Below are 16,857 nucleotides of genomic sequence, written 5' to 3'. Positions count from 1 at the left end.
TCCTCCCTGTGGGTGGAGTCTTCTCTACCACAACCCGGGGGCCCATGATAATTCAAGTCACACAGAACGTAATAACTGCCAAATAAGATGTAAAACACTATTAAAGCTCACCAAAAGAGAATATGAGGAGAGATTACCAAAGAGTCAAAAGATAATATAAACCTTTTCAAGTACATTAGAAACAAAAAACCTGCCTGGGAGTCAGTTGGGCTGTTATATTACCAGGGATTAAAAAGGATACTAAGGGAGGATAAGGCAATACCATAAAAACTAAATTTATTCTTTGCTTTAGTCTTTACAGAGGAGGAGGAGGGGGGGGGGGGTGGTACTCATACCTGAACCATTTTTTCTAGGTGAAGGCTCAGAGGAATTGAATCAAATCAATGTAAATCTGGAAGAAGTACTAGAGCAAATTGACAAACTATATTATAACAAAGCTCTGGGATCTGATGGTATTCTCCCCAGCATTCTAAAGGAACTCAAATATGAAATTGCAGACCTACTACTGGTAATCTGTAACCTCTCATTAAATCTGCTTCTATACCTGACGACTGGACATAGTAAAGGGCTCCGGAGATGACCCAATTAACTACAGACTGGTGAGTCTGATGTCTGCGATTGGTAAAATGGTGGAAGTTATAATTAAAAACAAAATTACTAGTCATATGGATAAACATGGTTTAATGGGGAAGAGACAGAATGGATTAAGCAAAGGGAAGTTGTGCCTTACTAACCTATTATAATTCTTTGAAGGTGTAAATAAGCACACAGATAAAAAGAGAGCCAATCAATATAGTGTATTTGGATTTTTAGAAGGCTTTTGATAACGTCTTTCATGATGGACTCTCCAGAAAACTAAAAAGTCATGGGACAGGCATTGTCTTACATTGAATTGGTAACTGGTTAAAAGACTGCAAACAGAGTAGGATTAAAGGGTCAGTTTTCCTAGTGGAGAAAGGTGAATATCGTATTTATTTATTTGATTTATATTCCACCTTTCGGCACTTCAAAATGGATTACATTTAGGTACTATAAGAATAGTGGAGCGCCCTAGGGAACTGTCCTGGGACTGGTGTTGTTTAGCTTATTGATTAATGATCTAGAAAACAGAATGATGAGTAATGTGGTCAAATTTTCAGCTGACACAAAAATATTCAGAGCATTTAAAAAACAGGTAGATTGTGAGGAAGTTGTGGTCATCATTCAAGGGTGACACCTAATGGCCAGATTCAAGGCCCATGTTTGCAGGGTTCTGGAAAGAGCCCAGGTGCATGTCCCCTTTCCCAGAATTGTCACTGAAATTTATTTCATAATTTTTATTTCCTAATCTTAAATTCCGCCTTTTCCAAAATAGTTCTGTTCAGTGCAGATTACAAGTATAGGTACATAATAAAACACTAACAAACAGATACTCATATCAACATATAGACATTTATATTTAAAAAAGAATAAATATATTAATCACCTCTTCCCGACTCTCATGGAGAAAACTTAGCAAATATCAATCTCTGCCCTTCACTTATATAGAATGCTGCTTCAGATCTACCTTACCCTATCATCTATGAAAAAAATAAAACTAGGCACACCTAATACATGCTGGAGAGGCTGTGAATCAAAAAGTACCCTAAAATTCAGTTATTTTGGCATAAAGTTCTAAAATACATTAAATTAATAATTAACTCATAAGAAGCTAGATGTTAGTGACAGACCTGACTAGACTAGGTATATTAGGGATGGAGGTGGGAGGGAATATAAAATAAGGGAAAAGTTCCTGAATTGTTGTGAATGAAGGCTCATGATGCTAGATCCCAGCCCTGGATCTGATTTAGCTGGAAGTATAAAGGAGAAGGAGGAAACTATTGGACCAACAAAAAAGACCAAGAATCATTTGCAAATATTTTAAAATGATATATATAAAGCTGAAACACTCTTTAACTGAAGCCGTCCATGATATTTACACATACATTGCATCATTCATTCATTATGCAAATGAACTAACTGTCAAAGTATACCTTTTCCTTATACCACACTATAACACTGGGGAACAATTTTTAACATAATTCCTGTTGAGTTCGATTTTTCAGCTGTTTTAGACTTAAATAGGCATGCTGATTTCAAAACTGCAGTTAGTTTTCTTCTATCACATCAAGTTTTTTCTCTATAGCCTATCTTAGGCCTGGATTTATCAAAATGCACTAAATATTGCATGCGATAGGAAAAGGGGCGTGTTTTATAGTAATAGGCTGTTTATCACAAAGTGCGATATCTTAGCGCTTCGCATAGGTATTACTGCAAACTGCAATAACTTAAAATGGTCTGCTTCCTTCTTGGTCAGCAACACGGATACACCAAGTATCCCTGTTTTCTGTGTATGTGGGAAAGCAAAGCTTGTGAGAAGCATTGGGGTGCAGTCGAATTGGCCTCCAAGATCTGACCTCAAACCTAGTGATCCAAACATTCTACATGAGCCACTTGTTGACAGAAAGAACATTATATTCCCACCTCTGCACATAAACTGGGTGTCATGAAGCAATTTGTTAAAGCTTTGCCAACTGAAGGAGACTGTTTCAAGTATCTCATTTTGGCATTTCCTAGCCTGTCGTTTGAAAAGATAAAGGCCGGTGTGTTTGACGGTCCACAGATTCAGCAGCTCATTAAAGATGAACATTTCATCCGGACAATGTCAGAACTCCAAAAGAATGCTTGGTTGTCATTCAAAAACCTTGTCAAGGACTTTCTTGGAAATACACGCGCACAGAATTACACCGAAATTGTCCAGAAACTCTTAGAGAGCTTCAAAATGCTTCGTTGTAACATGAGCATCAAGGTGCATTTTCTGCATAGCCATCTTGCTGACTTCCCAAAAAACTTTGGTGCAGTCAGTGATGAGCAAGGTGAACGATTCCACCAAGATTTAAAGGTCATGGAGGCACGGTATCAGGGTAGATGGGATGTACATATGATGGCTGAATCTATCTATATAAAAGGCTTGTGTCGGTCAGACTGTCTGTGAAGCCCTGTCAGCCCTGCCTGTATAGGCAGACCTATGTGTGTGTGCCTATGCAGGCATAGGCACACACACATAGGTGCTCACGCAAGCACGCAGAAACACACACAAGCTAACAAAATCACGTACAGGTCCCATACATACACACAGGCACACAAATGTACAGGACCCCCCCCAAACACGCGCACACACACACTTGCAGGCACAGGTAATTACAGTGAAAGGCAGAGGTATCTACACACACAAACAGACACACAAGCACTCACACAGGCTGTTATTGACTAGAATACCTGAGCAATGCTAGGCACCTTTTGCTAGTATAAGGCTAAAGATATACAATAAAACTGTTTTCTTATAAGTGGTATGTGATAATACTTCGCCTTTTATACTCTCTAATTCATTTTTTATTCTTGTCCATGCTCAGAATTTCTTTGCACTGTTTGTTAGCTAAAATTTGTAAAAATGTTTAGGCAAAATACCCAAAGTCTATAATGATAATATTAATTGCTAAAATATATTATCGACTTTAAGGGTACCCAAACTAAAAACAAAGCAAGCAGTGAAATAGTAAAAAAATAAAAATAATCCTAAAATGTAAAACTTTCTAAGAGTATGTAAACAAAATAACTTTTATCACGAAAGTTCTTTTCTCTGTGATCCAGGTTTTGCTTTCAGAAACTCTTCTTAGAGCTACCCTCTATCCTTGGTGAGACACTATGGAATTGTGCATACTAGGGTCCGTGGACGTTTGTAGGCTGTACTGGGGACAGGAATGATGGGCCCCAAACCTGCGACCCCTAGAGCTCCAGGCATGGATTCTCAGATTTAGTCACGAGACTGGCTGATACTTGGAACACTACAATAGCAATTACCTAGTCAACTTGGTTGAGGCTGCCTGTGCCCCTGGAAACTCTTGATTGCTACAGCACTGGGTGTGTTCCCATTTGACACACCTTTGCTGGTTGAACAGTCTCCTAAGGAAATGCTACTTGACTGACCCAGATTACTGATTCATGCTGGCAGTCCAGCCATACCAAGGTCTCCCAAAGTCTTGGCCCAACCAAGCCACTTCTTTAGTCATAAAGTCCCAACCACAGCTTGCAATTTTGGGCTCAACCTGCAGGGAAAGGATATGGCACTGGGTGAAGCCCCCGTGACAGAGTGTGATCTTGGCACACAACAAGCACCAGTTCACAGAGAAAATTTTAAAACTGTTTAAACTGTTTTCTCTTTTTTAGTGTATATATATATATATATATATATATATATATATAAAAGAATTTCCAAGGTGAAATGCCACTTTAAAAGAATAATCTTTTAATTGAGGGACCAAATGTGTTTGTGTGTTTTAAATGCTTGTGTTAAATAATGCAGGCATTTAACATGTTGACACTTGTGTTTGTGTGTGTTAACTGCTTTCGTGTACCCATATACATATGGGTGCACGCAAATTTACTACTGTATTTTATAACCTGTGCACAAATGATATGTGCAGGTTATAAAATGTGAGTACATATGCGTGCACACAGGCTCACATAGGAAAAACTACAAGTTGCGCAAGTTCGGACTTCTCCAGAAAAGTAGCTGCATTTATCCAGATAAGTTCCAATTTATGTGGGTAAGTAGCAGTACTTAGCCTGATAAGTCTGAAAAGCACTACTTGTCTATCTGATTAGCACTTTTCAGATTTATCTGGGTGTGTTAAATAGTTGGATAAATCTAAAACAAAAGTACTATTTATATAGATAAGTTCAAATTTGTCCAAGTAAGTAACAGCAAAGGTGTTACTTAGCCAGATAAGTGTGCGCAAATGATATACATGCATATTTGTACTTTGATTTTTAAGGAGATATGTGAATAGATTATACTCATGTTACTTAGATGCATTTACCCCTGTAAATTGGTTTATACATGCCTAAGTTAGGGGATTACCAGTTTTACTAATTAGTCTACTAGAACACCCAGTCTATCTGCAGCTCATGCAGACCCTCCTGGAAGTTCAGCCTGAAGTCCCTCCGTTTCACCCAGACCCACCACCCAGTCATTTTTTTCACTTTTGAGATGTTTACAATCACTTATACCAGATATTGAGCAGGAGTAAATAAGCACAAGTAAAACACTTATGCATGTCTCTTTGGCAGGTTGTAAAATAGCAACTTATGATGGTAACTTTCAAATGGTCGCACAGCCGCACATATACATGCATATGTAGGTGCACGGCAATTTTATAACATGAGCACATCTTATAAAATAGCCCTAGCGTGTGTATGCATGCACTGAATTTTAAACTTGTGTGCGCACAGCCTTATAAATTTGGTGCGCAAATGGGGGAATTTCATAACAGGCATGTATCATGACCAATTTCACCAGTTCATCCACCAGTTTGCTCAGTGTTGAGCTAGGTCCTCCAAACCTCCCTGGTTCATTAGCCTGCATCATCCTCCCCCAGTTAACCCAGACACCCTCAAACACCTCAGAGATGCCTATAAACAGTTTTATTGAGGCATAATTATACCTCCTCCATAACAGAAGTAAAGTTACACGGCACTAGCCATGGGTGCGTGCAATAGGCGCATAGGTACCCCAGAACACCCACACCCCTCCCACATTCTGCCCCTTTTTTCCTCATGCAAGATATTCTTGCATCGGGACTTGCGCATGCATGTGGGTGGCTTATAAAATCAGGTGGGTGCGCACATATCCCTATTTTGGCGCACACTCAGCTTTTAAAATTAATCTTTTTGTGCATTACTTTTGGCCCCTTCCCAGAATGTCCCTGGTTCATTTATTTATTTTCTTCCGATATACACGTGTAAGTTGGGATTTTCAAAATAGTGTATACTCGCATACATGCTATGTTACAAGCACATGTGTTATTTTTCATGCATACATCTATTGAAAATTCACCTCACAGTGCTGGAGTTAACATAAAATCTGTGATAATGAGGTAATGAGATGCAAAACTATATTAAATAGCTAGTTATCCATTAGCCCAGTGCAGAATATATAAAATTCATGTTAAAATGTGTAAAATGTCACACAGACACATTAACACGAGCTACTGTTCATGTTATTGCACATACTTTATGATCCACGTTAATGTGTGCCTCATTTGCATCTCATTAACATTAGTCATGAGATGTACATTAACCAACACATTAACTTAGTTTAATACACTGGCGCCCTGAATGTGATTTTTCAAACCAAACCCTGCTTTCTAGATTATCATGCCATAAATTGCTACAATAGCGTTTTGTGCCCTCTGTTTAATAGTATATACCACTATACAGCAAATGGAATTATCTTGTCATGCTAGGAGTTTTGGAAGGGTCACAGACAGTGTCTCAGGGAGAATGTTGCATATGCTGTCCTAATGCCTAATGAAAAATGCACAACCTTTCCAGTCGGTATACACTGACAAATCACAGTGCTCAAGAAAGTACCATGGTACGATCATCTTAAGCTAATCTATCATTTCTAGTCACAATTAAAAGGTTAGCTATTTTCAAATATGTGGTTTTAGCGCAATAGCATTAGGTAATTCACATCCAATGGAATTTATGTCTGAAATGAGAACTATAGCTTTAAGAGAAGGTAGTCTGGGCACTTCCCTTACACAAACAGGATCGATTTTGAGCAGGCTCCTACTGTTAGCTTTTTTATCTTTGATGAAGGATTCTCACGATTAAAATGGACCAACATTTTCTTCATAAACAGCGTGGGGTTGTTGTTTTTTTTCTTTTTGCTTTCCCAAAATCCACCAAAACTGAAGAAAAATCCAAGTGACTGTTTTTAGCAGCTGTGTGGCCTGGAGTTCACTGGGGAAACTGGCTTCCTGCAGTCTCTATTCAGTACCTGCTTCAAAGGCAGCCTAGCTGGCTATAGTTTGCAGGCCAGGTAGGGTGCCATTGTGCTCAGTCTAGGAGGATTAGTATCAAAGCTGCAGCAACCAGGCCCTTGGTCGCCGACTGCCATTCAGTCCTGGCAGGGAGAAACTAAGACTGGCCAAGGTCACAGTATCCAGTGTGGTGGAGACTAAGAAAGGTTCCTGAGAATTGAATGCTTTTTATGAAATCATTGCGCAAGCTTTCAACACAGCAGGTTTTCTCCTGGAACACGTACATCTGTTTATGTTGGTGTACCGTGGCTGACAACAAGAGAATACGGCTTTGTTTTTATAATTATATTTTTAAGAAAAGGACAACTGTACGTCACATAATACAGATGAGTACTGCGCTTTTGTTTCGGAATTTATAAAGAAATGTTAAATTGATATAATCGATGCCTGTTTTTTTTTTTCTTCCATTTCTAGACATAAGCGAAGAACAGAGCAGACCGACTATATTAACCATTTATAATCCTTAGCGTTGCTGATTAGCAGCAGCAGTATTCTTTGGGAAAATAGACCGAATGCGAGATAATGAATTATTCTTTGGGATTAGACATTATGGACAAACTAGGCTAGAATGTGCAAAATTTGAGCTTTTTTTTTTTTTTAATAATGTAAATGGTTAAATGGTTTGTGTAAATACATTTCAGCACAATATAATTTTAGGGAAAAAATGTGGTAACAATGATGTTAAAAATATTGGCAATTTGATCAAACTAATGGGTAAAAATTAAGCTGTGAATGAGTTGTCATGACGACAGGGATGTTCAAATTGATGAACTGTACTTCCCTCATTGTCCAATCAGATAGTAGAGCTGAAGCTGGGGCATGAACAGGAGAAGGCATACCTATTCCAGCAGCACAATACGGAGAAGGACAACCTAGTCCGAGACCATGAACGAGAAATTGAGAAACTGGACAAACAATTCCGTATCACCATGGAGGAGCATGAAAATAAAACTAAAGCTTGGAGAAAGCAAGATTCACAGGTAATTTCAATAACATCTTATAAGAATCATTGTTCCATTAAAAAAAAATCTATACATGCACATATAGATATATATATATATAAAGTGCGTTTAGCGTAGTTTATGATTTGCTGAGGCACGCTGTTTGATCGGTTGCAAAACTGTCATATAAATGCAAAAATTGTTTTTGGTCTTTACCCTCCCGTAAATGGGGCTGAATGAGGCTTAAACTGCAAAAACCGCAGGTAGCCAGATTTAAAAAATCCCATGGTGCGCTATAACTTGGCCTCTTATTTCTAATCTTGTCTCATTTTCTTTCATGATGGATTTGTTAAAGAAAAAAAGATATTTCTCCCATTCCCATTGCCCTTCCCCCACCACCCACACTCCCCCCATAGATCCCTATGAAACATATCTGGTTCACTCGTCTTCTTTATTTGCCATTAAAGCTCTGCAGGTAACCACAAATTAAGGCTTTTTCATCTCTGACCTTGCTTCTCATTTATTTTGTTTTCTCTCGCCTACTCTTTGTTCTTTATTAGGTCTGGAATGTTTGCTCAGATAAAAGCAATTTACATTTTGATTTTCATGTCAGATTTATATTTTCATTTGCATTTATATATATATATATATACACACACACACACACACACACACAGATATATCTGCCCCTCTCATCCTCTATCTCTATGGTCACTGTTGGACGCCATTTGGCAGAATAACCCCCAGCTGTGGTAGCATTTGTCTCTTCAAACTTATGGATGAAATGTGTATTGTCAGCATGGAAAATGATCTTTATTAGTTTATAGCTTGTAAAAAAAAATCTGTTAATGTGTTGTGATTTTTTTTCCGCTTGTGTATGCCTGGGAAGGTATAAGTGCTAAAGATGGCCTGCCATAAATCCATTTCAAAATGGTGCACAAGCTCAGTCTTAAAGAAATAAACATAATACAGCTTAAATTAATACATTTTAAAAAGTCTCTTTATTGATGTGAACCTCCATTGGAATTGTCCAAGACGCGTATTGTATGGAGTGGGAAGGTTTGATATTGCATTCTGTATATCAGGACCTTCGGTTTTCTCTTCCACACCTTTTTAACATATTTTGCCCAGATTTGTTGAATTTAAGCCCAATCTTACTGCTTTCTTGCACCTATAGACTTTGTGATGTCTCCAAAAAAGAATGAATGCTTTCCTAATTATCAGGTTTTTATCAGTCATAGCACAAAAGAGATGCAAGCTGGCAAATGTGCCTAGCAAATCATTACTGCTTTGTCAAATCAGATTGGTGCTTTGGTCAAACTATACCATTGTTGTTTCCAAAGGGTATGAAAAAATCTTTTCATCATTGAGCATGCTCAGTGTTGAGGAAACCCAAGCAGTTGCTATGGAAGTAACTGTTACTTTTCTGATTTGCATAGGTGGATCTAAAAGCTATGATATCATCAGCTGTGCAATATTTTGTTTTATTCATGGTTCCTTAAAAGATTACAAAATTAAATATTTGATCATGGATTCAATAAAATATTTCTTATTGGATGTCTGAGTAATGAGGGAGCGATAACTTAAAAAGGGAAAAAGGATGAAAAAAGGCAAATAAAAATGAGTGTTTTTATTTGTAGAAAATATATCCTTCTCTTGCTTTGACTTGTTGTCCAGATTAGGAAAGATAATCATTTTTTTATCCAGAGTAAAATTTTACATTATTCTTGGTCAAAGTGTTTATTCCACAGTGTGTCACCTTGTCCTTTACTTCTACAATTACTGGCCTACAGTTAATCTTTCTTCTTTCTCTTTATGGTGTCATCATCTCTATTTTGGGTAGTAGTGTATCCAAAGGGATTACATTTCTTGTGTCCTTTACAAGAGATTTCTGCATCTTCATCTAGGAAAAAGTGGAAAACGTTTTTCAGATAAAGGGGCAATAAACAAACGGCTAGCAATTGTGCAGATTCTGTGGTTACTTTTTACCCATAGGGTTTGCAGCAAGAAACAAAGCAAAACTATGCATGCAGTTTTCCTTTGATGATCACCCCTGGAAAAACTGCCTGCAGAGATTTGACCTGCTTTTTCTGTGGGTATATTTTTTTCAGACAAAAAATAGAATTTTTAAAATGTAAAATTAGGCACAATTTTTTTGCCTACACAGTATGCAGGTAAAAACTACATGTGGTGTTCAACAAAATGTGTACTTTTACCCACACAGAGGGTAAGCAATTTTCAGGAAGCCCACTTCTGGAGGTAAAATTAATGGCTTTGAAATGGCCTCTATATTGTGTCTTGCAACCATGCAGGATTTTCTAGTACTTTCTGGAATTGTTGTGGGTGGATCAGGAACATAGCAGCTTTTCCATAAAAATGATACTGCTTGTTAGTATCATTGCACTGGAGAGAGAAGGGGAGCAATATTTTTATTACTCAGGAATAGCTAGGTAACCCAAATCATAGGAAGGTAAAATGACTTGCCCAGATCATACAATGGTCCCAAAAATCAAACAGGAAGCTGATCCAATGTGGCTATGTAGCGACCAAAAAAAGATGAGATCGGTGTATTGGGCCCATATACTGTGTGAATAAAGTATTTGCCAATATACCAGATCATACAATGTCAGCATAAATGTGAAAATATGCTCCAGGAGGATTTATTTATTTACAAAATTTGATTCTGCCTTTTTGAAAAAAATGTACAAAGTGGATTACAATAATTCATAAAAACAAATCATAAAATTACACAATCAATAAAAAGAAATCAACATCATAAGACAACTACCATCCATTTAAAATTAACTCGGTTAATCTGTAAATAACTGATTAAATAGGTGTGCTTTCAAACACTTGTTCCCTAGCCTTCAAACTTATTAAGCAACCGCCTCTTCCTTTCACATATCTTTGTAATTCACTATAACCCCTTCAGTTTCTTGTGTCAAGAGATGCTTTATTTCTTTACCTCATGGAAGATTAACTAAAAAGGATCATGTTATGTTTCAAGTTAGCAGTATCTACATATTCTCCAAGAGAAAGAGATAGAGATATGGTGATAGTAGGGATTCAATATCTATTATGAGTTTCCAGTAAGTTCTATCCTGACAAGACAAGAATTTTGCAGCTGTAGTTTCCATAGAAACTACCATATCACTGCTTTCTTTGAGCTGGAATATCTTTCTCAAACAAACTCACTTCCTTTGTATGTTCATATAGGCTGCCACACTCTTTAAAATCAGCTTATTTCTACTGGGTTTAATGGTTGTTTTAAAACACTAGTGCTGCCATTCTTAGTTTTCCATCCTTTACAAATCCTACCAGTTTATTTTTAAAGAAAAAAAGGATAGATTGGTATGTTTGGGAAAAACCTGGCTGCACTAAGTACCTTTCTTGGAATGCATATTATTTGGACGCTCTCTTTGTCACTCTGTTGCCTGAGTTTTATGCCTGTATCATTTTACTACTACTACTAATAATAATAACTTTGTCCCTGCATTTTTTCAAGAGACTGTACCATTTTGTTGTAGTTAAAACATTTATAATTTATATTATGGGGGTAATTTTCAAAAGAATTAACATGCATAAAACTGGGTTATACATGTGTAAACGCACCTTACCCATGTAGATGGGCTTTTGAAAATTGCTACAATATATTCCATTGAATTGTCTATAGGTTATACTTGTGTACATGCAATTTATGTGCATAAATGGCTTTTGAAAAATGCTATGATAGTATGTTACATTTAAATGCGTAACTCCTTTGAAAATTCACCTTATGTGTAGACTAAGTGCTTCAGAAGCTAAATCACATGTTGTAGTTGTAAGGTTCCTGTAAGTTAAGTTTGAGCACAGGGAATTTATATGATTTACTCAAGGTTATATAGTGAGTGGTGGAAGTAAATGTGTTTGTGGCATTGTGGACCCTTGGTCACAATGGAGATGACCACGCCCATGGGGAGGGGCCCCTGGGGAACCACTGCGATTGACTGACACTGATAGCAGACACAGTATGGAGAGAGTCTTTATTGTACTGCTGTAGATAGATGGTGAAAGCAGGAAGGTAAGGCACTGATCCACGAAGTGCCAGAACGCTCAACAGGCTCAGAAGTATAGTCTCACCCAGATGTTCATGATAGGTGGGAGCCTGCAGTGCGGGAGACGCCGTGGCTGGTGGGTGGAGTTGGAGTGCCGGATCGTAGAGGTATTCACAGAATGAAGGCGTCTTCCGAGTGGTAGAATGGTGGGACCGAAGGTCTGTGGCGTAAGTTATAAAGGAGGATAGGCTCTCGAGGAGCGAGTACCCAAAGGTCCAATATCCTGAAATGAGAATAAGAGAGAGATCCCCGAGGAGCGGTTGTCTTAGTTAGTGAGGAACCCTGAAGGGAAGTTGGAAGCAAGAGACCCCCGAGGAGCGGGTGTCTAAAGCTTCTTGCAGGAGCAAGGCCCTTAGTGTGAAAGTGGTGTCTAAGCGTGCAGCTTAGAGCAGTCAGAGTAGCGAAGCGAAGTCTTTGCTAACTCAAGGTGATAGCGGAGGCGGAGGCTAGATATACTCGGAGGTACTGACGTCATGCGGTGGGGCCGCCCCTGAGGTTCCTGCCATGACGTGTATTTGAACGTCGGAGATGTGCGCGCTCGCGCCCTAGGAGGCCACAGGCGTGAGCATGGCAGATGGAGACACTCCTGCTGGTTTGGAAACGCCGAGGCACTTGGCACTGGAGGCAGCCATCTTGCCCAAAGAGAGCGAAAGGGGAGAGAAAGAGGTAAGGCAGAGCGGTCACAGCCATCTGCGACCGACGGACGCAACAGTAAGGTTTACAGTATCTGTGCTCTTATATCAACATGTTCCATTACTGGACCCCCTCCAGAAAGAAACTTCTTCGATCTTTATATACATAATTAGTGTGATATTCAATACCTAAATGTGCCAGCTTTCTGTACAAGCTCCCTTTTTCCCTCTTTGAGCTGGATAAGAACATAAGAACATAAGAAAATGCCATACTGGGTCAGACCAAGGGTCCATCAAGCCCAGCATCCTGTTTCCAACAGTGGCCAATCCAGGCCATAAGAACCTGGCAAGTACCCAAAAACTAAGTCTATTCCATGTAACCATTGCTAATGGCAGTGGCTATTCTCTAAGTGAACTTAATAGCAGGTAATGGACTTCTCCTCCAAGAACTTATCCAATCCTTTTTTAAACACAGCTATACTAACTGCACGAACCACATTCTCTGGCAACAAATTCCAGAGTTTAATTGTGCGTTGAGTAAAAAAGAACTTTCTCCGATTAGTTTTAAATGTGCCCCATGCTAACTTCATGGAGTGCCCCCTAGTCTTTCTACTATCCGAAAGAGTAAATAACCGATTCACATCTACCCGTTCTAGACCTCTCATGATTTTAAACACCTCTATCATATCCCCCCTCAGTCGTCTCTTTTCCAAGCTGAAAAGTCCTAACCTCTTTAGTCTTTCCTCATAGGGGAGTTGTTCCATTCCCCTTATCATTTTGGTAGCCCTTCTCTGTACCTTCTCCATCGCAATTATATCTTTTTTGAGAAGCGGCGACCAGAATTGTACACAGTATTCAAGGTGCGGTCTCACCATGGAGCGATAAGGAGGCATTATGACATTTTCCGTTTTATTCATCATTCCTTTTCTAATAATTCCCAACATTCTGTTTGCTTTTTTGACTGCCGCAGCACACTGAGCCGACGATTTCAATGTGTTATCCACTATGACACCTAGATCTCTTTCTTGGGTTGTAGCACCTAATATGGAACCCAACATCGTGTAATTATAGCATGGGTTATTTTTCCCTATATGCATCACCTTGCACTTATCCACATTAAATTTCATCTGCCATTTGGATGCCCAATTTTCCAGTCTCACAAGGTCTTCCTGCAATTTATCACAATCTGCTTGTGATTTAACTACTCTGAACAATTTTGTGTCATCTGCAAATTTGATTATCTCACTCGTCGTATTTCTTTCCAGATCATTTATAAATATATTGAACAGTAAGGGTCCCAATACAGATCCCTGAGGCACTCCACTGTCCACTCCCTTCCACTGAGAAAATTGCCCATTTAATCCTACTCTCTGTTTCCTGTCTTTTAGCCAGTTTGCAATCCACGAAAGGACATCGCCACCTATCCCATGACTTTTTACTTTTCCTAGAAGCCTCTCATGAGGAACTTTGTTAAACGCCTTCTGAAAATCCAAGTATACTATATCTACCGGTTCACCTTTATCCACATGTTTATTAACTCCTTCAAAAAAGTGAAGCAGATTTGTGAGGCAAGACTTGCCCTGGGTAAAGCCATGCTGACTTTGTTCCATTAAACCATGTCTTTCTATATGTTCTGTGATTTTGATGTTTAGAACACTTTCCACTATTTTTCCTGGCACTGAAGTCAGGCTAACCGGTCTGTAGTTTCCCGGATCGCCCCTGGAGCCCTTTTTAAATATTGGGGTTATATTTGCTATCCTCCAGTCTTCAGGTACAATGGATGATTTTAATGATAAGTTACAAATTTTTACTAATAGGTCTGAAATTTCATTTTTTAGTTCCTTCAGAACTCTGGGGTGTATACCATCCGGTCCAGGTGATTTACTACTCTTCAGTTTGTCAATCAGGCCTACCACATCTTCTAGGTTCACCGTGATTTGATTCAGTCCATCTGAATCATTACCCATGAAAACCTTCTCCATTACGGGTACCTCCCCAACATCCTCTTCAGTAAACACCGAAGCAAAGAAATCATTTAATCTTTCCGCGATGGCCTTATCTTCTCTAAGATGCTCATTGTATGTCTTGATTGCTTGTTGAAATGCATTTTAATGAAAACAAAATATTCATTTCAGCTATGTTAAATTTTCTAACATGTTATTTGTATTAATAAGAAAACAAGTACAATATAGGATAAATTAGGTTTAATTAAATTTAGCAAAGGAAATGGTATTTCTTTATCTCACTTTTGAAATAGTGCGTGAGCATGAGATTTGTAAGTTCTCATCAAATTTAAAGATAAATGGGAAACTTAAAGGAATGCACAAACAATGGAAATAAAAAGAATACCAGGAAAGAAACATGAACCATTTCCTAATGTTTGAGCAAAATTTAAGATGTCACAAAGGTAAACTTAGTGTGGGTAACTTGAATAGTGATGATGCCAGTCTACAATGTTTCTCGCAGTCATCCATACATTTGGTGGTGGTTTGAGTGATCTTTAGGGTTGACTGCTGCTTTGCATATTTTAAGTGTTTATTGTAACACATCTACCGCACATTTTGTACAATAGGATAGAAATGTAACAAATAACTTAGTAAACAATGGCAGATAAAGACTAAAAAGGCCTATCTAGTCTTCCCAACAGGGGTTTTAAGCATATCTTTCCAAAGTAGATGAAATTCCCATATGGAATTCAATACCCCAATCCCACTGTGTCCCTTTTAGAGTTGCAACTGCTGCTCTGTGCAGGTTACCTCATGCCTTTCAGGAAGCACATTGCAGCCATGCCTTGGGCTACAGCTGTCGCTCTATGAAGGCTGCCCAGTGCTTCATTTTTGTTCTCTTGCCACTAGAGATCCTCAGTGATTTTCGCATGCATTTTTGAAGTCTGTCCCTGTCCCTGACCTTGTCATCATTACCTCCTCCAGGAGGGCAATCTAGGTATCTACCACCTTCTCTGAGAAAAAGTATCTCCTGACATTGTTCCTGAATCTACCCCCTTGGAATTTCATTTTGTGACCCCTAGTTCTTCAGCTTCCTTTCCATTAATATGTAAATAAATAGTGGCAACCAATATGTGATTGCTGATTTTTTACTGTTTAATGTGCTTTGGGAAAGTGAAAGAGAGACCTACAGTGGTAGCTGAAGAGCTAATGGCACTTATCTTCAAGTTAGGACCACCGCTGTAGCTCTAGTTCAGAGGTGGCCAACCTTTCATGCACCAAGAGCCAAGAAATCAGGATGCATAGAACCAATGAGCCTCACATTTTCAAAAGATGAAGAGTTGTGGAGGGGAGGCACCCCTTCTAATGGTATCTCGCCCTCTCTCAATCCCCACACCAGTCTTTCTCAATCCCCCTACCCGGACCCCATCAGTCATTGTCAATCTTATCCTGCTCTCACTAGCCTCTCTCTTAATCCCCCAAATCATTCCGCCCGTCTCCTCATGACTTTCAGTCCTCTCATCCAGTTCCCTCCAGACTTTCTCTCAATCCTCACACCTTATCCCCACTTATCTCTAACCAGCATCTTCTTTCTCTCCCCTTATGCGCTGCCCAATATTTGTCTCTCTCTCTTTCTTGTTCCCATTACTCTTCCTCAGTCAGCGCCAGCATAACATTCCCCAAACCTCACAAGAATGAGGATGGGCTCAGTGGCTCCAACATTAACACCTCTCTCCCAACCCCTTGTTCTATTCTATTCTATCCCCCCTCCCCCACTCACCCTCTGTCTACCACAAGTATCTCCCCTGCCCCCATCCCCTCTTACTCCCCTCCAGTACCCTATCTGGCACTTTTGCATACACCCTTCAACATTACCCCTTCTGGCTCTTACGTGCCCCCACCTCGTCCCCAAAATTCACCCCTTTTCAAATCACTCTTCCCAGAAGAATTCATCCCTTCTTGTATGTGTCTCTTTCTCAAATCTTTCCTCCTCTAATCACCATCCCTGGCTCTCTTATCCCTCCACCACATCACACCTCTAAATTCCATTCTCCCCTTGTCCTATTACTGCTTCTGGCTCTGTTACCCCCCTCTCTCTTTTCACCCGCTCTAGGTCTCTCTCACTAAACCTTCCACCTTCACTACCTATGATTGTCACCCATCCTCACTCTCCCTACCCTTTTACCCACTCTTCCTTTCTCACACATCTCTGCTCCACACTGACTCCATTTCTGATTTTTCATCCTCCTCCCAATCACTACTGCTGACTTTCTTGCTCACATACCCTCTTCCTGGTTTTCTCACAGCCTTTCCCCTCTCTTTCAAACCCATTCTACCCC

The 16,857-nt window shown here is 39.3% G+C and overlaps 1 protein-coding gene across 6 annotated transcripts in view; it reads left to right on the top strand.

Moving 5' to 3' along the window:
- Window positions 1-16,857, top strand: part of CEP112 (centrosomal protein 112) — a 1,022,051-nt gene that overhangs the window by 619,303 nt on the left and 385,891 nt on the right. For all 6 annotated transcript variants that reach the window (XM_029599329.1, XM_029599330.1, XM_029599331.1 and 3 more), the window contains one exon: window positions 7,703-7,885. In XM_029599329.1, the coding sequence (XP_029455189.1) occupies window positions 7,703-7,885 (183 nt within the window). The remainder of the gene's footprint in view (window positions 1-7,702; window positions 7,886-16,857) is intronic.

The sequence above is a fragment of the Rhinatrema bivittatum genome, chromosome 4, assembly GCF_901001135.1.
Source record: "Rhinatrema bivittatum chromosome 4, aRhiBiv1.1, whole genome shotgun sequence".
Taxonomy (NCBI): Eukaryota; Metazoa; Chordata; class Amphibia; order Gymnophiona; family Rhinatrematidae; genus Rhinatrema; species Rhinatrema bivittatum.
This window is presented reverse-complemented; position numbering and strand designations above follow the sequence as displayed.